General features: G+C 37.6%; 2 protein-coding genes across 2 annotated transcripts in view; one reads left to right on the forward strand and one right to left on the reverse strand.

Annotated features, from left to right (window-relative positions):
* ACOT13 (acyl-CoA thioesterase 13) lies at positions 1-17378 on the reverse strand. The gene is made up of 3 exons (XM_037844576.1): positions 16785-17378; positions 4193-4380; positions 1-1882 (listed from the first exon to the last, which is right to left on the reverse strand). The coding sequence occupies exons 1-3, from the start codon at positions 16863-16865 to the stop codon at positions 1726-1728; spliced, it is 426 nt and encodes a 141-aa protein (XP_037700504.1). The 5' UTR covers positions 16866-17378; the 3' UTR covers positions 1-1725.
* Positions 17129-24977, forward strand: part of TDP2 (tyrosyl-DNA phosphodiesterase 2) — a 17960-nt gene continuing 10111 nt past the window's right edge. Inside the window, exons 1-2 of the mRNA XM_037844574.1 lie at positions 17129-17393; positions 17480-17565. Of these exons, the coding sequence (XP_037700502.1) occupies positions 17229-17393; positions 17480-17565 (251 nt within the window). The 5' untranslated portion in view covers positions 17129-17228. The remainder of the gene's footprint in view (positions 17394-17479; positions 17566-24977) is intronic.

Consider the following 24977-nt stretch of genomic DNA (forward strand, 5'->3'; position numbering starts at 1 on the left):
TTTGTTTTATTTTAGACTTTTAATTTCAAATATAGAAAAGTTGTTCTTGTATACCTTTACTCACATTGTTTAGAATATTTTGACACATTTTCATTCTCTCTACATGTATTTATACATATTTTCTGAACTGTTTGAGTCAGTTGCATACATCAATTCTTACCCCTTAGTACTTCAGCGTATGTCCCAAGTACAAGGATATTCTCTTACATAACCACAGTAAAGTTATCATACTCAGGAAATGTAATGTTGATATACTTGCATCTACCATCTGTATTCCAGTTTGTTAATTGTCCAGTAACATCCCTGATAGTGCTTTCTCTTTCTGTAATACAAGATTGTTGCATTTGGTTGTCATTTCTCTAGTCTCCTTTAATCTGGAGCAGGTCGTCAGCCTTTTCTGTATTTCATAACATATTTTTGAAGAGTACATGTCAATTTTTAAAAATTGACTAGAGAAGTTGTGGGTTTACAGGACAGTCATGCATAAAATACAGGATTCCCATACACCAGGCCAATTTCTTAAAATATAAAATTTATTTATTTTGTACTTGAGTGATGTTTCAAGTCTAGCCCCCCTCCATGTTTATCAGCATTCTATTGTAAGGAAGAGCCCTCCTTTGCCAGATTCCTTTTTTTCCAATGCTACATAATTTGCATTCCCCTATCTTTTTAGCACTTTCTGACTTTTCAGGCACAAGATAAGTTATCTTGTAATTTCCTTGTTCCAGCTACCAGCCCTGGAATCCCTGGAATCCCATTTCTCCAAGGAGCCCAGGTTCTTTATAGTGGGAAATACTAGAAATCAAGATTTGTGTGCTGACTGCTATTAGGAAGTCTGCTTCTTATACTTTGAGCAGATTAGCAGCTATTCTAAAACAAAGGATAACCAACCTTTAGCTGTTAGCTTGCCTGTTTTCATATTTATTTAAAGCTGCTTCCTCCTTTCAATCTTTAGTAATGATATGACTAAGATTCCCTGATACTAGAAATTAAGAGTGCCACAATCAGTAAAACTTTGAGATTTTTGAGAAATGAACTAGGCAATTGGTGAACATGGTCTTTTTAATACTATAGACGGAGATTCAAGATCACCTGGTTTTATTCTAGGTACTAGAAAAAGGGCTATTAAGTAGGTTTTGTCCCCTTTAATATAAAAGGTGTCCCGTAATTTTCACAGAAAAGCAGCACATATGGTCCTATTGTGTTATTTTCTATATCATTAAGATGCTTTGCCTCAAACTTTATTGAGGACTATTTTAGGCTACATGGCTCAATATATTTTATTTTCCAATATGGGCTATGGTTCATTTATTCTGAAGTTCCATAATCTTACAATTTGGTTATAAAAGAAATGGAAATGTGGCATGGCATTTTAGAGCTGGGAAGGATTAACCATTAAATTTATGTTTCTCCATTAGCTTAATATTACTTGTGTAATCTTATCACAAAGTGCCCCTCATAGCTTCTCTGCTTTACCTGCAAACTTTTCAGAACACTTTTGAGTTCAGAACTTTTTTGTCCAAGTAATGTACATATTATTAAAAAATAAAATTCAAGGAGCTTAAATCCCTTTCCCACCCTATGCAACTTGGTCTCTATATCCTTTTCCCCCAAGAAAATATTTCTTAGCTATATTCTCTGGTTGTGCTAATTTATTTTGAAAAATTCACCACATTTACACAGTATCCATTGTTGGGACTTTCCTTAGGTCTGACCGCTGTTCCCTTAGTTTCCCAGGTGTTTTGTGTGCCGGCCTTGCGCTATTAATTTTCCTGTGGCCTTGTTGGTCAAATCCACAGATGCAAAGGCAAGTGTTTTTCCTTGCTTCAGAACATGGGCTGTAATCACTATATCTTCTCCGATTTTAGCAGGTGACATATACCTTAAAAAGGAACAAATTTAAATACAGTTAAAGGCAAATAATTTTTAAAAGGGAAAGTTGTGTGCATCTTATAACATTCTTCCTATGTGACTTATTTTACTCCTAAAAAATAGTTCAAGAAACATACCATTTAAGCTTTCTGGCCTGTGAAATTTTAATGGTTGGTTCTGACCAAGTTCCATCTTCCTTATCCTCAAACAAGTTTCTTTTCCCATAAATATGGGAAAGGATTTGTGTGCCTTAAGTTTCCCAAGTTCATATTTATTTGAGGCTAGTGAAAGATTTCCTCTAGCCTTCATTTAATTTACTTTAGCTGGAGTATCACTTGGTGTCTTAATCTTGTCATTATCAATATTGAGAATTTACTCAACTCTAAAATGACTTAATATAAGAAGTATAAGGAACTAATATAGGGTCCTTAGAACCCTGATGAGGAATTATATACACATATTTTTAAAAGATAAACTTCCTACCCACTTGGAATCATAAGTTGTCTAATTCAGCTGACTTCAGCTTAACTTAAAACTTTGAGGGATGAGGACTGTTTAAGATAATGTCAATGGTTTAAAAGGAAATAATTTTTTTACAGTTTATTTTTATCTTTCTGCTTTTAATAACCCTAGCAGTCTTAAAGGATATGCATTTTTGTCAGATTCAAAACGAAGTGAAAAGATTTGAGCATTTGTGGCTGGGAGGTATAAGAAAGTTGTACTTCATTGCTAGAGACAACAGGCTAGTTTTGAATCCAAAGACCTCAATTTAGAGAAATGAAAATGGCATGTTTAGTAACAATTTACCTAATTTTTATTATTTCCCCAAATTTTGTCTTATAAGTCAAGAATTTTGGCAAAAGGCTATTAACTTAAACCAGGGGGAGATAAGCAAACCCCTGTGCTGTAAGATGAACAAATATTAAATCCGAGGCATTTGGAAGCTAGCATTTTGCTATTGGTATTCTTATCCTAAACTAGATCCTAAACTAGATTTTTTACCTAAGTCATAGTCTGACAGGTATCTTTGGTCTGTGTAATATGGAACTTAAGGTGAAAGGAAGAGAGCATTGTCAGTGGTAGTACAAAGAGTGAATAATGAAACTTCACTCATTAGTTTTGAAATATCAATTATAAATCTTTGAGACTATGTCCAGCTTTCTGTTCAAGTGAATCAATTTTGGAAGCTCGGGCAACTCGTAATAGCAGCCAATGCTTTTGCCAACACTTTGAAAGGCTGAAAGAATGATATGTTAAAAATTCTTTAGGGTTGTGACAGCAGCAGTATCTTACAAGATCATGAAGTGCAGTGCTGGGTTTGAAGATCTCTCTACTCTTATTAGAAGCTTTTAAGGAAAAGTTAAGAGTCTTTACATTGGTCTTACCCCTCATCACATGGAATAAGATAAAGACTGCTGAATATGCTCACTAGTAACATAAGCAGTCTTTTCTTTCTGTTTTTCTACATCTTATTTCCAAAAGAACATTTGTTTGTATCTTATCCTTAGATTTTCTTGTTGCACCCTCAATGTAAATTATTTCTATTGTAAGAGGGGAGCTAAAAGTTTCTTAAATTTCCCAGTAAAAGGTTTATACTGTTTAAAAGCCCAATAACCTACACATTTCAATTGCCCTCATGTCTTACAACATTGTCTCTCCCAGCCTAACCCCTGCTGCTTTGGTGGAAAAAGCAATTCTTACCCCTAAATTCTTGGGCCCTGCAGTCCTTACAGCATAGGACTTAGAACAGTATTAGTTTATGTTGGAATTGAATCTTTTTATATTATGGCAAATTTTGACCCCTGCAGTTACTTTCACAAGAGTGAGAGACAGCCTGACATCTGGAGTACTGCTCCCTGGTCATGTAACGTAGACCTGCAGAACTTCAGTGAAAGATACAGGATAGCAGCCTGTTCTTAAGACTGGACATTTGTGTTCACCTTGTTACAACAAGATAACAATGTGTATATGAAGTTTTCTCCAACTTCTCTTTGAATTTTATTCAGACTTTAAGTATATATACTTCATACAATCCCAAGACATTGTATGAACGTTGCTTTTAAGGACTGTATGAAACAGTTAACTAGAAGCTAAATGTTCAAGCTTTTTCCAGCTTTACTACTGATATAGACTGTATAAGAAATTACTTGCTCTAGTTCTAGATTTTTAGGTTGTGGAACTCTTATGCGCAAATCTACAACTGTACTTAAGGATGACAAGCTAAGTGAATCTCATGTTTGTAACGATATTTAATTTCAGTTGTTTGAAATGAGTTACCACATTTAAAAATGGTTATTTCAGGTACAGTTTGGATACATACGTTATGTTCATATCAACACTGACTCCAGGTACTCCTCTTTCCGTGCATACTATCAGAGCCATCGTTGATATGGTATCTACCAGGGTGGCTGTCAAACCTCCATGGAGAGTGCCCATTTCATTGGTATGCTGTTCTTCTACTTTCATTTCACAAATCACTTTCCCAGGCGCAGCAGAGACAGGAGTCACCTAAATATATTTTAAAAGAAGAATTTTGAATATTCAATCTGTGGTGTAAGAAAAACCTAAATGGTCCATTGTCAAGAACTATTAAACTGGGAATCTCCCCTAAAAAACTGATTTGGAAATTCAAAACCACCAATCTCTCCACACTAGAAACTAAACATTATGTAAATTGTTTTTAAAGAAAAAGGAATATTTTGGGAAAAACCGTATTCTTGCTAATCTCCATTTCTCTGCAGAAAGCAACATTCCATCTGAGCTTTTCAGCCTTCTTTAGATCTAGGTCTGTCTACCTTCAAGTAGCTCTATAGTTATAAAGTCTCTAGATGTATTGCGGCCTTTTTGGGTCCTTCCACCTGGAAGACATTTGAGATTTTCACAAATCACAAATTTAGTGGGGTTTTTTTCCCCTAGAAGCCCCTGAAACAAAACAAAACAGGATCACAAAAGATAAACCATTCTAAACTATTATATGTCATATTTTGCCCAATAGGTACATCAACAGAAAAAAAAACATTAGACTAGGATGAAATATGCCTATAGCACTATACAATCTGGCCACAAGATGTCCTCATAAACTAATAATACAGGCCACAAAGAAATAAGATGTAAATTCACCTTATTTTGGCATTTACTTGAGACTATGTAACAGGCATAGGTGATACAAAGACAAATGAGATCTAAGCCTTGCTCTTAAGGAGCTCACAGTGTAAAACACAAGTACACAAACCACCACAGTGGAAGAAATGCTGCAGATAGGATGAATGCAGGAGGTTGTCTGAAGTAAGAATACCTAACTTTTTTTTAGGAGACAAGCATTAGGAAAGGCTTCCTGGAGAATGATCTCTGAGTCTTAAAGGACAAGTAGGAGTTAGCCAGGTAAAGATGGGGAAAAAAACCAGGCAGTTCAGGAAATAGAAACAAATATGAGAGCATTTTAGATACCAAAGGCAGTTTAGTATAATTTTAAGGCACAGAGTGTTTAGTAGAGGTCAATTTTTAAAATTCCATTTATCTAATTTTGGCTGGGATGACAAAAGGTAAAACAAATGTCAACATTGGATTTTCTACTGCAGAATACTGGTTTGAATTGCTTATTTTTCTTCTGTCCAACTTGAAAGGCCAAAGGCCATACCAATATACAAAAATGGTTTAAAATGTACAGTGGGATAAAGATCATTTTGTATCTTTTTTCAGCCTGTCATGGCCAAGAAAAATATTTTGTATGTTTGCCAATTCTTGTCTCCCTAAGTAAAATAAAGGAATCAAGCCAATGGAAGAAAATGATGAAGGAATATACTACTCAACCTCCCAGAGTTATTAAACAGTCTTGTGTGGAAACAGCAGTGGAGAGCTACCTTCTCTGTTGGAGTATGGGGGGAGAGGGAGAACACTATCAAAAAAGATCTCAACCTTAGTCAAAATATGGGCCAGAGGCTGCACATGTGCTTATACAGTTATCAAAAGTAGCTAGCTGTGTTAAGAGACCACACCAAGCACTGTACCTGCATTATCTCCTCAGGAAACTTTCAAACAGATACCATTATTATCTCTATTTTACAGATGAGAAAACAGCGAATCCAAGTTTGACTCAGGGCTCTTAGGTTTAACCACTGTGCAAAACTGCCTCCTCTCATGTCTCACCTTGGTCTGTTGCAGTCAATGAGGTCAATACTAGCAGTCCTAAGCAGCCACTAAGTGGCTAAAGATGGTCCTGATTCATTAGATGTCTTGTAAGAAGATGTGAGCCTTTTATAATGCCATTGGGCTGGAAATATACCTGCCATAGCCCTACCAAAAGTGAGAACTGCTCAGATATGTTCCATTCTTGGAAACCAGCAGGTTGGACAATATCAGCAGGTTGGCAGGAATCTTTATAGTTCAACCCCATCCTACACACTGGACTCCTCAGTTTAGCACAAAAACTGTTACACATGTGCACACACAAATCATTTGTCCCTTTCCCATATGGCCTTCATATGCTGTCTCTTCTGGAGTTTACATTACTCATGTTGCCACAATACCTTACCCAACCTCTAGGCTCAATTTCCACCATGGACAGAATACTCAGGGAGACACACACAATCTCTCTCTTCCCCACTTACCTTTTACAGCAGACAGTGAGAAGGGATGCCTGATAATCAACAGCAATGAGAGGGTCCCTAATATGAAGCCCAACAGAATTCTCCTTAGACTATGACATTTCAGAGCATTCTGGTCTTTAAAATAGTCATCATAATCACTGTAACTACTGCCGATTGCTGTGCAGCTCCCCACCACTGCCTCTGATAAACAGGTAAAGGAATGCATGTACGTCTGTCTCAGCAAAAGTTTCTGATTCTAAAGGGCACAAGTGTGGCACATGGAGAAAACTGGTATATGTATTAAAATGTGAGTCAACCAAGAAAGGAGACTGCGTATGGAAAACCTTACACATGAAAGCAGAGAAGACAGATGGTATTTCTGCAGTCGAGCTACAGTTTGGAATCTAGTCCTAGAATACAGAGTAGTTTCCAGGAAAGACGAAGCCTGGCAAGAATGTAAATTTGGTGAGCCTAGGCCAGTGGACTAGCTTAGCTCTCCAACGATAAACCAACTAACTGAACAGTAAAATAAAGAATTTTAAATAATATCTGCTCACTGAGGAACAGTATTCCAAGAGCTCCTGGAACTCCTAGGGTGGCTGAGAAAAATTATAAAGCTTTGCTTAGCGTTGTGTTCTTAATTTTTTAATAAATAAATTTAATTTCTTCTAAAGTTCTCAGATTAGAACAAAAATCTCAGGACTTGGAGTGAAAGGGCCACTTAAACAAGTAGAATAAAACGTCAGCAGCTTAAGGGGGAAATTTATAGCATTAAACGCATATATTAAAAAGGAAGAAAGAGCCAAAATCAGAGAACTAATGGATCAACTGAAGAAGCTAGAAAATGAACAGCAAACCAATCCTAAACCAAGTAGAAGAAAAGAAATAAAAAGGATTAAAGCAGAAATAAACGACATAGAGAACAAAAAAAAAAAAAAAACAATACAGAGGATAAATATCACCAAAAGTTGGTTCTTTGAGAAGATCAACAAGATTGACAAGCCCCCAGCTAGACTGACAAAATCAAAAAGAGAGAAGACCCATATAAACAAAATAATGAATGAAAAAGGTGACATAACTGCAGATCCTGAAAAAATTAAAAAAATTATAAGAAGATACTATGAACAACTGTATGGCAACAAACTGGATAATGTAGAGGAAATGGACAATTTCCTGGAAACATATGAACAACCTAGACTGACCAGAGAAGAAATACAAGACCTCAACCAACCCATCACAAGCAAAGAGATCCAATCAGTCATCAAAAATCTTCCCACAAATAAATGCCCAGGGCCAGATGGCTTCACAGGGGAATTCTACTAAACTTTCCAGAAAGAACTGACACCAATCTTACTCAAACTCTTTCAAAACATTGAAGAAAATGGAACACTACCTAACTCATTTTATGAAGCTAACATCAATCTGATACCAAAACCAGGCAAAGATGCTACAAAAAAGGAAAACTACTGGCCAATCTCCCTAATGAATATAGATGCAAATATCCTCAACAAAATACTTGCAAATCGAATCCAAAGACACATTAAAAAAATCATACACCATGACCAAGTGGGGTTCATTCCAGGCATGCAAGGATGGTTCAACATAAGAAAATCAATCAATGTATTACAACACATTAACAAGTCAAAAGGGAAAAATCAATTGATCATCTCAATAGATGCTGAAAAAGCATTTGACAAAATCCAACATCCCTTTTTGATAAAAACACTTCAAAAGGTAGGAATTGAAGGAAACTTCCTCAACATGATAAAGAGCATATATGAAAAACCTACAGCCAGCATAGTACTCAATGGTGAGAGACTGAAAGCCTTCCCTCTAAGATCAGGAACAAGACAAGGATGCCCGCTGTCACCACTGTTATTCAACATTGTGCTGGAAGTGCTAACCAAGGCAATCTGGCAAGAGAAAGAAATAAAAGGCATCCAGATTGGAAAGGAAGAAGTAAAACTGTCATTGTTTGCAGATGATATGATCTTATATCTAGAAAACCCTGAGAAATCGATGATACAGTTACTAGAGCTAATAAACAAATTCAGCAAAGTAGCGGGATACAAGATTAATGCACATAAGTCAGTCATGTTTCTATATGCTAGAAATGAACAAACTGAAGAGACACTCAAGAAAAAGATACCATTTTCAATAGCAACTAAAAAAATCAAGTACCTAGGAATAAACTTAACCAAAGATGTAAAAGACCTATACAAAGAAAACTACATAACTCTACTAAAAGAAATAGAAGGGGACCTTAAAAGATGGAAAAATATTCCATGTTCATGGATAGGAAGACTAAATGTCATTAAGATGTCAATTCTACCCAAACTCATCTACAGATTCAATGCAATCCCAATCAAAATTCCATCAACCTACTTTGCAGACTTGGAAAAGCTAGTTATCAAATTTATTTGGAAAGGGAAGATGCCTCGAATTGCTAAAGACACTCTAAAAAAGAAAAACGAAGTGGGAGGAATTACACTCCCTGACTTTGAAGCTTATTATAAAGCCACAGTTGCCAAAACAGCATGGTACTGGCACAAAGATAGACATATAGATCAATGGAATTAAATTGAGAATTCAGAGATAGACCCTCAGATCTATGGCCGACTGATCTTTGATAAGGCCCCCAAAGTCACTGAACTGAGTCATAATGGTCTTTTCAACAAATGGGGCTGGGAGAGTTGGATATCCATATCCAAAAGAATGAAAGAGGACCCCTACCTCACCCCCTACACAAAAATTAACTCAAAATGGACAAAAGATCTCAATATAAAAGAAACTACCATAAAACTCCTAGAAGATAATGTAGGAAAACATCTTCAAGACCTTGTATTAGGCGGCCACTTCCTAGACGTTACACCCAAAGGACAAGCAACAAAAGAAAAAATAGACAAATGGGAACTCCTCAAGCTTAGAAGTTTCTGCACCTCAAAGGAATTTCTCAAAAAGGTAAAGAGGCAGCCAACTCAATGGGAAAAAATTTTTGGAAACCATGTATCTGATGAAAGACTGATATCTTGCATATATAAAGAAATCCTACAACACAATGACAGTAGTACAGACAGCCCAGTTATAAAATCGGCAAAAGATATGAAAAGACAGTTCTCTGAAGAGGAAATACAAATGGCCAAGAAACACATGAAAAAATGTTCAGCTTCACTAGCTATTAGAGAGATGCAAATGAAGACCACAATGAGATACCATTTAACCCCGATTAGAATGGCTGCCATTAAACAAACAGGAAACTACAAATGCTGGAGGGGATGTGGAGAAATTGGAACTCTTATTCATTGTTGGTGGGACTGTATAATGGTTCAGACACTCTGGAAGTCAGTCTGGCAGTTCCTTAGAAAACTAGACATAGAGTTACCATTCGATTCAGCGATTGCACTTCTCGGTATATACCCGGAAGATCGGAAAGCAGTGACATGAACAGATATCTGCACGCCAATGTTCATAGCAGCATTATTCACAATTGCCAAGAGATGGAAACAACCCAAATGCCCTTCAACAGATGAGTGGATAAATAAAATGTGGTATATACACACGATGGAATACTACGCGGCAGTAAGAAGGAACGATCTCGTGAAACATATGACAACATGGATGAACCTTGAAGACATAATGCTGAGCAAAATAAGCCAGGCACAAAAAGAGAAATATTATATGCTACCACTAATGTGAACTTTGAAAAATGTAAAACAAATGGTTTATAATGTAGAATGTAGGGGAACTAGCAATAGAGAGCAATTAAGGAAGGGGGAACAATAATCCAAGAAGAACAGATAAGCTATTTAACGTTCTGGGGATGCCCAGGAATGACTATGGTCTGTAAATTTCTGATGGATATAGTAGGAACAAGTTCACAGAAATGTTGCTATATTAGGTAACTTTCTTGGGGTAAAGTAGGAACATGTTGGAAGTTAAGCAGTTATCTTAGGTTAGTTGTCTTTTTCTTACTCCCTCGTTATGGTCTCTTTGAAATGTTCTTTTATTGTATGTTTGTTTTCTTTTTAACTTTTTTTTCATACAGTTGATTTAAAAAAGAAGGGAAAGTTAAAAAAAAAAGAAAAAAGAAAAAGAAAAACAAGGAAAAAAAGATGTAGTGCCCCCTTGAGGAGCCTGTGGAGAATGCAGGGGTATTCACCTACCCCACCTCCATGGTTGCTAACATGACCACAGACATAGGGGACTGGTGGTTTGATGGGTTGAGCCCTCTACCATAGGTTTTACCCTTGGGAAGACAGTTGCTGCAAAGGAGAGGCTAGGCCTCCCTATGGTTGTGCCTAAGAGCCTCCTCCCGAATGCCTCTTTGTTGCTCAGATGTGGCCCTCTCTCTCTGGCTAAGCCAACTTGAAAGGTGAAATCACTGCCCTCCCCCCTACGTGGGATCAGACACCCAGGGGAGTGAATCTCCCTGGCAACGTGGAATATGACTCCCGGGAAGGAATGTAGACCTGGCATCGTGGGATGGAGAACATCTTCTTGACCAAAAGGGGGATGTGAAAGGAAATGAAATAAGCTTCAGTGGCAGAGAGAATCCAAAAGGAGCCGAGAGGTCACTCTGGTGGGCACTCTTACGCACACTTTAGACAACCCTTTTAGGTTCTAAAGAATTGGGGTAGCTGGTGGTGGATACCTGAAACTATCAAAGTACAACCCAGAACCCATGAATCTCGAAGACAGTTGTATAAAAACGTAGCTTATAAGGGGTGACAAGGGGATTGGGAAAGCCATAAGGACCACACTCCACTTTGTCTAGTTTATGGATGGATGAGTAGAAAAATAGGGGAAGGAAACAAACAGACAAAGGTACCCAGTGTTCTTTTTTACTTGAATTGCTCTTTTTCACTCTAATTATTATTCTTGTTATTTTTGTGTGTGTGCTAATGAAGGTGTCAGGGATTGATTTAGGTGATGAATGTACAACTATGTAATGGTACTGTGAACAATCGAAAGTACGATTTGTTTTGTATGACTGCGTGGTATGTGAATATATCTCAATAAAATGAAGATAAAAAAATAAAAATAAATAAATAAATAAATAAATAAATAAATAAATAAAACAATAAAACGTCAGCAGCTTTTTAGAGACTCTACATAGAGAGAACTATATACCTTGGCCATCCTCCATGGCAGAGGAAATGTAAATTCATCATTTCTCTTGAAATTGTTCATCCATTCACTGTTGCTAAAATTATAAATTAATTTTACAAACTATATTTGTGCTATGAGCTGATGCCAAATCCCTTTTCCGTACAGTATCAATAACCCTTGATGTGAGTTCATTATTTTATTAATCTTATCTTAAATCCTATCTCTGAGCTATCTTGCCTCTCCTTATTAGGTTTTTTAAAAAAATTTTTTGAGGTGAAATTCACATAACATAAAATTAACCATTTTAAAACAAACAGTTCCATGTCATTTAGCACATTCACAAAGCTATACAATCATCACCTATATCTAGTTCCAAAATATTTTCATCACTCAAAATGAAAGCTGTACCCTTTAAGTAATTACTCCCATTCTCCTTCCACCCAGCCCCTGGCAACCACAAATCTATTATCTGTCTCAATGGGTTTACCTATTCTGGATATTTTTTATAAATGGAATCATACAACAGTGACCTTTTTGTCTGGCTATTTTTTCAGTTAGCATAGTGTTTTCAAGGTTCATCCACATTGTGGCTTGTATGAGTACTTCATTCCTCATTAGTTTTTTTATTACAAAAATAAAATCATTCGTTTACTATAAAAAAATCAAACATCACAGAAATGCAATAGATTGATCATATTACTTGCCAAAAGTAACAAACAAGAGCCTCATGCCCTCATTCTTCATCAGTAATGGATATTATCACTTTTAATTTTTCCAATTTGACAGGCATATCATGGTATTTCATGATTTTAATTTGCATTAGTGAGACAAATGGCAATGTTAAATATCCTTTCATGTTTATTGGTTGTCTACATTTTTTTTTTCTCTCAATAGCCTAACATCCTCCGTGTCCCCTTCATTATTAGATTTTTTTTGTCTCTACAACTCTTCTTACCATAACAGATTTTAACACCTAGTCATATGATGCCATTCTTTTCCAGACTATCATCTTTTGACTTCTATTGTACATTTTGCCATAAAAAAATGAGTTCATATTTACAAGGTCCTTGGTGTCTGACACATAGGAAGTGCTATATAAATGTTTTAAAATAAATAAAAGACAAAATTGTCTAATTTTATAAATACATATGCAACCCATCATTAAACGACATGCTCCCATGTGAGTGAATCATTTTTTAAGACAAGACGCTTAAGGTTGCAAACGACTCCTTCACATGGAGCTACTGTGGATTTCTTTTACCAGTTTTCCTATGTTTGGATTTTTAGGATTTTCCTATTTTTGATATTATAAATAATGCTGCAATGAATCTTTTGGTACATAAACTTTGAACAAATCTTGTCTTATTTTTTGTGCACTTCTTGTACCTAGACAATTTTAATGGTCAATGATGAATTTGAAAATGTCAAATATGCCTGTATATCATGTTGAAAAATTTAAGATAGTGTCACTATCCTTTTGTAGTCAGTGAATAGCCTCAAAAGTTGTTCTATTCTTACCTTTCCAACCATTTCTGTCTGCTGCCCACGCGCCTCTTCCTTTTCTCAACCCTGCCTGTTCTCATCCTCAAGAGTCAGTGCTAAATCCTCACCACTTCTTTCTAGTCTTTCTTCCTCTTTGGACATGTCATTCATTTATATACCTTCATCTCAATTTCTAAGGCTCTCTATACAATTTTACCTCATTTCTGAACTCCACTTCCTTACTTTTATGCTTTTTGGATTCCATAAGGTATTTTCACATCCTAGCACAGTGCCTGTCACTTGACTCCCAAAATGTGTCTGTCCCAAAGATTCCACATGTTACTGCAGGAGGCGTGGAAAGGTTCCACTGGCAAATAACTTAAACATAATGAAGTGAAACATGTTTATAAAAGTTTTAACATGTAAAAGGGATACAACATGCAATATTTCCTGAGCTTATTTAATGATGGAGCACTTTTTACTCACAGAGACTCTTATGGGACTGTGCCTTGGAACCCACTTCTCTCCTAGATTATGAACTCCTAGAGGACAAGGAAATGTGGTTGAGACTTCGTTATAGTCCCATAGCACTAAGTTTGTTGACTGATTTAAAACTGATCTTTGTAACAGCAGGACATTTAAGGGTTAGTTTTTCATTATCAATGTTTTATAAAAGATAGGTTTCTAAAAAGAATAGGCTAAAATAAATAAATTTTAAGGTAAGATCTTGGACTTGACATGTGTACCAGGAAACCAGGAAGTGTCTTCTTCAACAGATTATTTCTGGAGGAACAGAAAGCCACCATCATTTACCAGATTTGGTTCATACACTGGGTCAAAACATCTGATCAAAAAAAAACCTCTTTGGAAGATTGTCATCCAAATTTTAAAGTGTTATTCCACTCAATATAGTTGACTCTAAAAAGATGACTCAGATAATTAACATGTGTAAGTGCTAATTGTGGAGACAAATGCACAACCATATGATTATACTGTAAACTGACTGTACACTGTGAAAAAAAAAAGATGACTCAATCTGTCAAGAGGTTAGCACTCAGGATAGAACTGTCTTACACAGCTAAGAAGAAAATGCAGCCCTGTTTTCATGAAGCGGTAGTTCTCTCTATTAGGGTTTTTAGTTAACCAGTAAGGCCACAGCTTTAAGCACATCTCACTTGCTCCTTATGCTCAGAAAGAGACATTATCCCTTTTTATCTCTGCAAAGGCAGAAAGAGTATAGATGTTTCTGGGAGACCATTTACTCCTTACTCTGACTTAAGAGTTTTAACAAGTCTTGCCTTGAAAAATCTTACATTTAAAAATGAGCATTTCATGCCTTGAAAAATCTCTGGAGAGGGACAACTATTTGGCATAAAACAAATTTAACAGTTAGGGTCCAGTGAGGAGAAAAGAACACACTAGTTATTTCAACAAAGAGAATGTAATATAAAGAATTATAAACCAGAGATTTAGAGAAATACCACATTCTTTCAAGCTGAGACATGTGGAAGTCCCAGGATTTGACCAAAGAATTCAAAGTTCAGTGCAACGACATGGCTTTATATCTAGAAAGAACAAGAGAACAGCAATTTACCAAGTTTCACCCAATATACAAAGTGAGTGGTGAAGAGGATTCGTCAAAGTTTCTCAACTTCAGCACTACCATTTGGACTGGATAATTCTTTGTTCTGAGGGGCTGTCGTGTGCACTGTAGGGTATTTAGCAGCATCCCTGGCTTCTACCCACTATATGCCAATAGCACCCCTCCCTAGTTGTGATGCTAAAAACATCTCTAGACATTACCAAATGTCTCCTGGGTAGCAAAATCTCTCCTGACTGAGAACCACTAGGTCATATTATTATAGTAATAGAAAAAGAACCATATCCACAGCTAGATTTATAGATCCCTATGCATAAATATATACTTTAGCCCTAGTAACTGCCCACATGAAACATAAACACTCACAAAACCTATTTTTTAGATCAAATTAACAAGCACAGAGCACCTACTTCGGTATAGACCTGCGTGGTCTAATAGAACAGCCACTAGACCCCTGTGACTACTGAGTATTTGAAATGTGGCTAGTCTAAACTGAGATGTATTTTAAGTGTAAAATTCACATTGGAATTCAAAGACGAACTACACATACAAAAAAGTAAAATATCTCAATAATACTTTTTTATATTGATTACATATTACAATAATATTTTGGATATATTGAGTTACTTAAAATATATTACTAAAATTAATTTCACCTGTTTCTTTTAACCTTTTTAAACATGGCTATTAGAAAATTTAGAAGCATGCTTGTGGCTTGCACTTGTAGCTTGCATTATATTTCTTTTGGACAGTACTGGTCTAGACACAGTATGAACCAATATTCGTCCTTACTGAAATTTCTGTCTGAGAAACTGTATATATCTGGTTCAAGATATATCAGTCTTCTTGGAAGGCAAGTTACCACCAATGACGATTCATTCACTGTGAGTGTTTATGACTGTTTCAGTGTGCCTGTTCCAGTGTGTATGTTCAAGGTATGATTTTAACCAGACACAGCCATAAGGTTACTAGAAAGCTTAACAAGGAAAATAACTACAGATTTTTTTTTTAAGGAATTCATACTTCTCCTTAAACTAATACATCACTTTTTGGATCATATATCTTTCAAAACATCAATATGAAAGAGTAGTATGTCCTTCAATTTTATAGCATTGGCTATTTGAAAACATTAAATGCATTTGTCTAAGTATTATTTCCTGTTTTCATAAAAGCCTTGAGAGAGAGTTAGAGAAGTTATTATTTACTTTTAAAATATACAGACCAAGAGATGTGTTCCAGGAAGGAGACCTACAAAGCCTTACATTCTTCTACAAATGACTGCAACTGATCAATGCTTAAACTCCACTTACAAATTATTCCCAAATTTCCCAGTCCTGAATCCTTAATCGGAAGAAAAACAGACATGCAGGTATTAAAACACCTAGGAAAAAACCTACAAGTTCTTAGGTTGTCACACGTCTTTCAAAGCCCCAATACCAAGGGTTTTGTTATTCACATTTATTTATAAATGTTTCTTATGAAATATGATGCTGTTTTATAAGGACACTGGAAACTAGGAGTCTGGCCAGTTCAGATGCAAAGGGCCCAACGACTGTTATTGCCTAAGTCTGAAGCACCTTAATCTCGCTGCTCGCCCAAATGAATCTCTGGGCCTTCGAAGCGCAGGCCTCTGAAATGCACAACCTTTTCCTCGCGGTCCTAACTCGCACTTCTTCAGAACTCAGTTGAAATGTTTTTGCGAAACCTCCCCCAACTCACCATACAGGGACAATTCTCTATTCCACCACTCTACCTAGTACTCGGCTTTCATACCTTAATGCAATTACTCATCTTCTAGACTGTGACAATGCCTTAAACGTGGAGGCTATCTCTTAAACTTTTTCTCCCGAATACTGCAGGCGTTGAAAGAATACTAAAATCCTTTTCAGCTCTAGTACCGAGGAACTGTCTCCTCAAGAGTGACAACCATACTACTTACTTACGTTTGGATGAGATAATCTATGCACAGGACCTAACACATAGGAGGCGCTCCATTAAAGTAGTAATCATTTTTACTAGAGTAAATTAACAGGCGCACTGGAATGGAATCTAGCAAGAGAAATTTATTCAGTGCTCCCTGCGCACCAAGCACAGTGCTTTCCCTACATTAGAAGCCGCGGCTTCGTCTCCGGTACCTTTTCCAAAACTCTAACAAAGCCGCGACCACTGCTTACGATCTTCATCGTCTCCCGCAGATTCTGTGTCAGGTAGCTCATAGTGGGCGGTTCGTCAGCTCCGGGCCGTGGGCAAGAATAAACCTCGGAAGAGTCAGGAAAACCCAGAGCTCGAGAAAGAACAAGGACACAAAGCACGAACACCCCTAGAGCCCTCTCAGCCGCCGCGCCTCCAAGGCTCGTGCACTGACGTCCCTCCCCACTGTGAGCGCGCGCGCATGCGCCGGCCCGCCCCCACTGGACTCCGTCAGGCTTCAGGGCTCGCCTTCGCGCAGACGCGCCCCTTGCCCTCTGAGTACCAACCGCGCTTCCGGTTTGGGCTGTGGGAGCGGCCGCGCCGGTACAGGAGGCGCCTGCGCAACGCTGGGTGTCGGCTTCCCTGCCGGCCTAAAGAGGCGGTGAGCGATGGAGCCCGGCAGCGATCTGGACCCTGGTCCCGAAGCGGCGCGAGGTGAGGAAGAGCCCAGGGTGAAGAAACGGCGACTCTTGTGTGTGGAGTTTGCGTCGGTCGCGAGGTGCGACACGGCGGTGGCTCAGTGCTACTTGGCAGAGAACGACTGGGAGATGGAAGTACGGTTTCGCGTTTTCTCATTTCCTGCTTATTACCTTTGTTGGTGGAGCGCACAAACCCCACCCCTGTGGCTTTGCTTTTTCAGAGAGCGCTGAACTCCTTCTTTGAGCCGTGCGTGGATGAGAGCGCCTTGGAAAGCCGTTTTCAGACCCCCTCTGAGCCCGAAACTTGGTAAGTGGTGAGGGGAGCACGGAGCCAGTCCGCGCGCGGTTGCTTTGGGCCTCCTGGGACCTGCCTTGCACCCGTCCGGGCACGGATCAATAACCAGAGGCAAAGGGAATGATGCTTTTGTCCCGAGGTCTACACTGTCACTTCGTGTCTTATTTGGAATCCAGGGAGGAAAAGTCTGAATTGTAAGATTTGATTCTAATTATAGGGAAACTGTAATCGAGGGGTTTGAAACAAATGAACGGGGCAATATCCTGAATTGAATTATGGTTACTTGGAAATGTCGTTGCTCCTTAAATTTATATTTATTTACTCCCCGCTGGCCAACCAGGGTGTTTTTGTTATTTTTTCTTCTTTAAATGCACATCCTCTCCTGTTATTCTAGTTCCCGTCCCTCCCAGGATTCCATTACTGTTTTTTTTTAAATTCATTTTTATTGAGATATAGTCACATACCATGCAATCATACAAAATGTAAATTCAGTTCACAAGACTATTATATAGTTGTACATTCATCACCAAAATTAATTTTTGAACACTTTCATTACCGCACACACAAAAATAAGAAGAATAAAAATTAAAGTGAAAAAGAACAAAGTAAAAGAGAACACTGGGTGCTTTTTTTTTTTTTTTTTTTTTTTTGGCTTCTGTTTTTCTCCTCATCCATCCATACACTGGACAATGGGGAGTGTGGTACATATTGCTTTCCCAATCACACTGTCACCCCTCATAAGCTGTATTTTTATACAGTCGCCTTCAAGAGTCATGGGTTCTGGGTTGTAGTTTGATAGTTTCGGGTGTTTACTGCTAGCTATTCCAATTCATTAGAACCTAAGAAGTGTTGTCTGTATTGTGCGTAAGAGTGCCCACCATAGTGACCTCTCCGCTCCTTTTGGAATCTCTCTGCCACTGAAACTTATTTCATTTCCTTTCACATCCCCCTTTTGGTCAAGAAGATGTTCTCCATCCCACGATGCCGGGTCTAGATTCCTCCCCAGGGGTCATACTGCATGTTGCCAGGGAGATTCACTCCCCTGGGTGTCAGATCCCACGTAGAGGGGAGGGCAATGATTTCACTGCTCTTTATAAAATAGAGTCTAGATAGCTTACAAGTGCCTCCGCGGTGTTTGACCACTGCCTATCCTTCTGGGTGACTCCTGCTACTCTCCCTTTTCTATCTACTGAGAGTTCCAGGCATACCAAACTTAAATTTTCTCCAGTGGGCCATTTTCTCTTGCCTTTCAGCCTTTTTAACAGTTAATTATTACTTCTGCCTGGAACTTTTTCTTCCTCTCTCTTTGCTAACTAATATTTATCTTAAAGGCCCCAGCTTAAGACATGATTTATCCCCAGGAAGCTTTCCTGATCCTTCCATGTCCGGATAAGGTTTCTCTCTTTAGGTACTCCTTTGGCATCTACATGACTCTTGTCCTAATAGGTTTGTCCATATAATAATTGAGGTTTAACATTTTTTATCTCCTATACTACACATTTGGTTAAGTTAAAGACAGTGTGTGTTTTATACATTGTTGATTTCCCAAATAACACAGTATTTGCCACGTAATAAGCTCTCAATGAATATGTATTAAATGTATAAAATTTCTCCCAGCTAGATAGGCACCTTGTATAGTCGACTTTTGATGGTGGAAACTCTTTTCTCCCTTTTACTTTTTCAGCGGCACTGACTTTATAATGTGTTAAGATCGTAGGTTCCTTTCATTGTCTTCCCAGCTTCTCTTATTGGGGATTTGTCCATCCTACTCACAATGATGTATCTCTGCTCTCATGTTGTAATAGACAGAACCAATTAGGCCAGCTAGGTATGGACTTAGCTTCTAGTCATTCAGAATCCTCTCTCCTGGGATTTTGAGATCAGGACCAAGGGAGTTAAGTCTGAATCTTCCTGTGGATCTGGAACTGTGATGTGTTGATTTGGGAGCTATCTGAACGCTGGTCTGAAAAGAGAGAATGAGGTGGAGGAAGTTGGGGTGCAAGAAGCATGGCTGCATTCCTGTGACATATTTCTGTTTACTTATAAATTCCCCTGTTTTGCTGAGTTAGTGTCTGTTAGTTGCAACCTAAATCAGAACCAATAAAGAAATTGGAACAATTCATACCTCCTAGGTTATTAAAAGATAAATAAATAAATAAAAGCTCCCCAGGTGATTCTAATGTGGGACCAGTGATGAGAATCTCTGTCTTAGGGCCTTTATCACTCGCTGTGGACCCTGCAGGGATCAGCAGCATGGCACCACTTGGGATTTGGTTGAGACATGCAGAATCTCAGCCCAGATCTAGTGAATCAGATTCTACATTTTAACAAAGATTCCCAGGTGATTTAAAGTTTGAGGAGCACTGGCCTAGCACATAGCACCTAAGCCACCAGATCTGACTAAGGCACTATTCCACTGTTTAGGAAGGAAGTCAACAAATTTTTCCCCCGTAAGATGCACTGATTACTATCAGTTCCCTTATTATTTCTGTACAGCACCAGTCTTGAAGTTTATTTTGCTTTCCCTTTTTCTGAATGGAAGTTTTTTATTACCAATGTCCAGTTTTCCCCCTCACGTTAAATGTTGTAGGTGTTGCATATATTGCAAAGACATGAAATTGGATTATAGTGAAATTAGAGGAGGAAAGGACATCATAGTGATTAAGAGCATGGACTTTGGAGCAAGAATGCAAACGTTCTAAGCCCACATCTCCCATTTAGTAGCTAAGTAACCTCTCCCTGCCTCACTTTCTTTTATCTGTACAATGGAACAGTAATAGTAAAATCTCATAGGGTTGTTGTAAAGATGAAATGAGCTAATACACGTAAAACACTTGGAACAGTGCCTGGCACACATAGTAAGAACTTAATAAATATTAGTTTTTATTAACATCATCATGCTCTCCCCATGACATCACTTCATAGCATTCCCAATTATTGGTGGGACTTTGGGTTGCCTTCCATTGAGGAGAGTAGAGAATGTGCTTATAATTCTTTGTGAGATAGACTGATTTATAGGTGGGGCAATGTTAACTTTGGAAAAAAGGTAAGGGGCATAATGTGATAGAAACCCTTGTCTTTGATAATGTTTTCTTTTTTAAAAAAATACAATTTGTGAAAAAAGACTTGACAGAAAAAAAGAGTCAGTGTATTCCTTCCTTCCTACTCATAATGCTTTTGATAAAGGGAATGAACTATTTTTTTTTGACCAGGTACTGGAACCGCCTGGCTTTTTTAATTCAGGAGTAAGACTTTGGAAAAAAAGTTTAAAATTAACTGATAATTGACTGTGAGAGATAACTTTTAGGGAGAATGGAATTCATCTGCTCTTAAACATGAATTTTTTGATCCTCTTGAAGATTATTTTCATGTAAAACAATTCAAAAGATTTATTTTTTGCTGCAAAATTGGCATTAATTTCACCTGGCATTTAGATCTTAGCTTCTAAATACCATTCTCCACTGAAAGGAACTAGGGCTCCTTAAAAATGACCAATTCCAGGGAAAGGTCAGGTATAGCACAAGATGATCCTGGAATATTTTGTGGCGCTAGGAAGTCAGTGTACAAAAAATGATGGAGACATTGCAGAAGGACACAGGAACCAGCTCAAAAGCCTCCTTTCTCCTTTTTCCCTGTCAAATCTGTGCAATTTTAGCAACAGAATAATGATAACATATAATCCATAGAATAAAATAAGAATCTGTATTACTGTAAATACATTCATCTAGGGAAAAAGAGAACACTTCCTTATAACAGAATTCCGACTACTAAATGTAGAAGTCGTGACAGAATTAGAAAAATCACCCTTTAGGAACTGCCATAGTGATAATTATTTTGGGCATGTATCATCAATGGATACTGTTAAGGAAAGGACAAATTTTAGGAATTTAGAAAAGAGAGACTGTTTTATTTATCAAAAGGAGACAACTTGCAAATTGGGAAACACTCCATGCTGAGACAAAAGCACGCCATTTTTTCAAGAAAGGGGCAGTTTATATAATAAATACAATGTGGTTACACAAAAATACAATTGGTTAAACAAAAACAATAAGAAACGCAAGCCTTGTAAGAGGATGGGATGTTAACTAACAAAACGTATCAACTCCCAAAAACGTCCTAGTTTGGGAGAAATCAAGACCTAGGTTTTAAAAATGTCAGAACACCCTAGCAAGCTCGGACAGTCTCAGATAGCTTGTCTCACGGATAACTTGGCTTAGGCGTGTTTGGGTGATTTCAAGATGTACAGACAAGTTAGTTTGGACTTTAGTTGCGTATAGATAAGTTGACCTTTACTTTAGACATGTATGGACACGTTGTCTCCAGGCCCTTGCTAATTCATTACCATAGTAATAATTACTTCAGGCATGAATTATCAATGGATACTAAAACTAGTAGGTGAAAGTTTGATGAGAAATAAGATATTTGAAAATGATAACTTTGCAGTGGAGAAGCCTGGGGGACAGCACCATATAATCAAGTGATTAAAGTTAACATCACCAGTTTTGGGACAAATTCGTAACAGGTGCCTCTGTGTGATTCACTGAAGAGGATGCACTATCACTTCTATGTCATTCCTTCCAAAAAATGCATAAACTGAACCGAATCATGAGAAAACAGCAGACAAACCCAAATTGAAGGACATTCTACAAAACAAATGCCTTGTATTCTGCAAAAATGTCAGGGTCATGAAAGACAAAGGAAGACTGAAGAACAAGTCCAGATTGAAGGAGATTAAAAGAGATGCACCGTTTTAAATGCAACATGTGATCCTGGATTCGGATGTTAGTAGCATCCCTGGTAAAATGTAAATACATTTTTTTTTTTAATTTCATTTTGAAATAAATTCAAACTTAACAGGAACAGTTGCAAAAACAATACAAACCCCATACACAGAACTCCAGCATACCCCGACCCCCCTCCCCCAATACCCCGATCCACCAACTTTAACATTCTGTCACACCACCATTTCTTTCTTTTCCTCCCTCCCTCCCTATCATCCATCATCTATTGCTCTGTCTTCTGAACACATGACAGCAAGCTGCACACATCCTTGAACAAACAATATAATTCACATATACATTTCCCATGAACAAGAACATTCTTTTATGCAATCCCATTAAACGCTGCTAAGAAGTTCAAGAAATTCAACATTTGATACAAAGCTTACATTCTGTATTTCCTTTTTTTTTTTTCTTATGTTCCATCTGTGTCCCTTTGAGCCTCCTCTCCTCCATCCTCAGATCCCATCCAGGATCATCCTTGGCATTTAATTGTCATTATCTATTTAGACTGTCTTTTTTGTTGTTGTTGTTCCAACTGTGGAAACATATATATAGCCTAAATCTTCCCATTCCAACCCCTCCCTAGCATTCCATTAGTGGGATTAATCACATTTAGAATGTTGCAATGCTATCACCTTCCCACCATCCATTACTAGAAATTTCCCTTCAACCCAAACAGAAACCCTACACTCATTTCTTAACTCCCCATTGCCCCTTCCCCTACGTCTCGTAACCCATACTCTACTTTTCATCTCTTTGGTCATATTGTCTGATACTTTCTTTGTGTTTACCATGGGGCTTAAATTTAACATCTTAAATCTGTAACAATCTTGTTTTTCTTTGATACCAACTTAACTTCAATAGGACACATAAACTATGTTCCTATACTCCTCCACTCCCCCACTTTTATGTAGTTCTTGTCAAAAATTACATATTTTACATTGAGTCCAAAACCACTGATTTATCATTACAGTTTATGTATTTTAGATCCTGTAGGAAGTAAATAGTGGAGTTATAAATCAAAAATACAGTAGTATTGGTATTGGTATTTACCATGTGGTCTTTACTGGAAATCTTTATTTCTTCATGTGGTTTCAGTCAAGTGTTTTGTGTCCCTTCCTTTCGGCCTGCTCAGTTCCCTTTAGCATTTCTTATAGGACTGATCTATTGGTGATGAAGTCCCTCAGCTTTTGATTATCCAGGAATGTTTTCATCTCCCCCTCATTTTTACCCTCCAGTTGTTTGTAAATTTTCTAAGTCTGTGATGGTTATTGACTTCTATTTGTATTCCATTGTGGTCAGAAAATATGCTTTGAACAAATTCAATTTTTTTTTTTTTTAATTTATTGAGGCTTGTTTTATGTCCCAGCATATGGGCTATTCTGGAGAAAGATCCATGATCACTACAGAAGAGTGTGTGTCCCGGTGATTTGGGATGTAATGTTCTATATATGTCTGTTAAATTTCTCTATATCTCTCTCTCCTTTCTTTGTTTCTCTGTCGGTAGGGTTCCCTTTAGTGTCTGAAGTAGGGCAGGTTTTTATTAGCAAAATCTCTCAGCATTTGTTTGTCTGGGAAAAGTTTAAGCTCTCCTTCAAATTTGAAGGAGAGTTTTGCTGGATAAAGTATTCTTGGTTGGAAATTTTTCTCTCTCAGAATTTTAAATATGTCATGCCACTGCCTTCTCGCCTCCATGGTGGCTGCAGAGTAGTCACTACTTAGTCTTATGTTGTTTCCGTTGTATGTGGTGAATTGCTTTTCTCTTGCTGCTTTCAGAACTTGCTCCTTCTCTTCAGTATTTGACAGTCTGATCAGAATATGTCTTGGAGTGGGTTTATTTGGATTTATTCTATTTGGAGTTCTCTGGGCATTTATGCTTTTGTGTATTTATATTGTGTAGAAGGTTTGGGAAGTTTTCCCCAACAATTTCTTTGAATACTCTTTCTAGACCTTTACCTTTCTCTTCCCCTTCTGGGACACCAATGAGTCTTAAATTTGGATGTTTTATTTTATCATATCCCTGAGATCCATTTAGATTTTTTCGATTTTTTTCTCCATTCTTTCTTTTGTTCTTTCATTTTCCGTTCTGTGGACCTTGAGGAGGCTGAGTTGTTGTTCACCTTCCTCTAATCTTGTATTATGAGTATTCAGCGTCTTTTTAATTTGGCCAACAGTTTCTTTTATTTCCATAAGATCTTCTATTTTTTTCTTTACTCTTACAATTTCTTCTTCATTTTCTTCTAGGGTCTTCTTTATGTCCTTTATATCCTGTGCCATGCTCTTCTTCATGTCCTTTATATCCTGTGCCATGCTCTCATGTCTGTCTTTAGTTCTTTGATTAATTGCGCCAAGTACCGTATCCCTTCTGATCTTTTGATTTGGGTGTTTGGATGTGGGTTCTCCATATCGTCTGGTTTTATCATATGCTCTAAGATTTTATGTTGTTTTTGGTCTCTTGGCATTTGCTTTACTTGATAGGGTTCTTTACGGATATAAAAAATACCGATCTCTAATTTGTCAGATCTACAGCTTGGTGGCGTATGCTTTCTCTAACTAACTAGCAGATGGTGTCCGTGAGTCACCTATTTCCCTCAAGTCAGTTCTCCCCAACTTTGTCTTTGTGGTGTGTGGGGATCCGATTCT

The sequence above is a fragment of the Choloepus didactylus genome, chromosome 7 (genome assembly GCF_015220235.1).
Source record: "Choloepus didactylus isolate mChoDid1 chromosome 7, mChoDid1.pri, whole genome shotgun sequence".
NCBI lineage: Eukaryota > Metazoa > Chordata > Mammalia > Pilosa > Megalonychidae > Choloepus > Choloepus didactylus.

What these genes read in the sequence shown, in the direction of transcription:
- ACOT13 (XM_037844576.1), bottom strand. Translation starts at nt 16,865, where the DNA reads ATGAGCTACCTGACACAGAATCTGCGGGAGACGATGAAGATCGTAAGC. An exon ending in TTGTTAGAGTTTTGGAAAAG is followed by an intron (nt 4,381 to 16,784) that starts GTACCGGAGACG and finishes AAATATATTTAG; the next exon opens with GTGACTCCTGTCTCTGCTGC. An exon ending in AGTGTTGATATGAACATAAC is followed by an intron (nt 1,883 to 4,192) that starts GTATGTATCCAA and finishes TTCCTTTTTAAG; the next exon opens with GTATATGTCACCTGCTAAAA.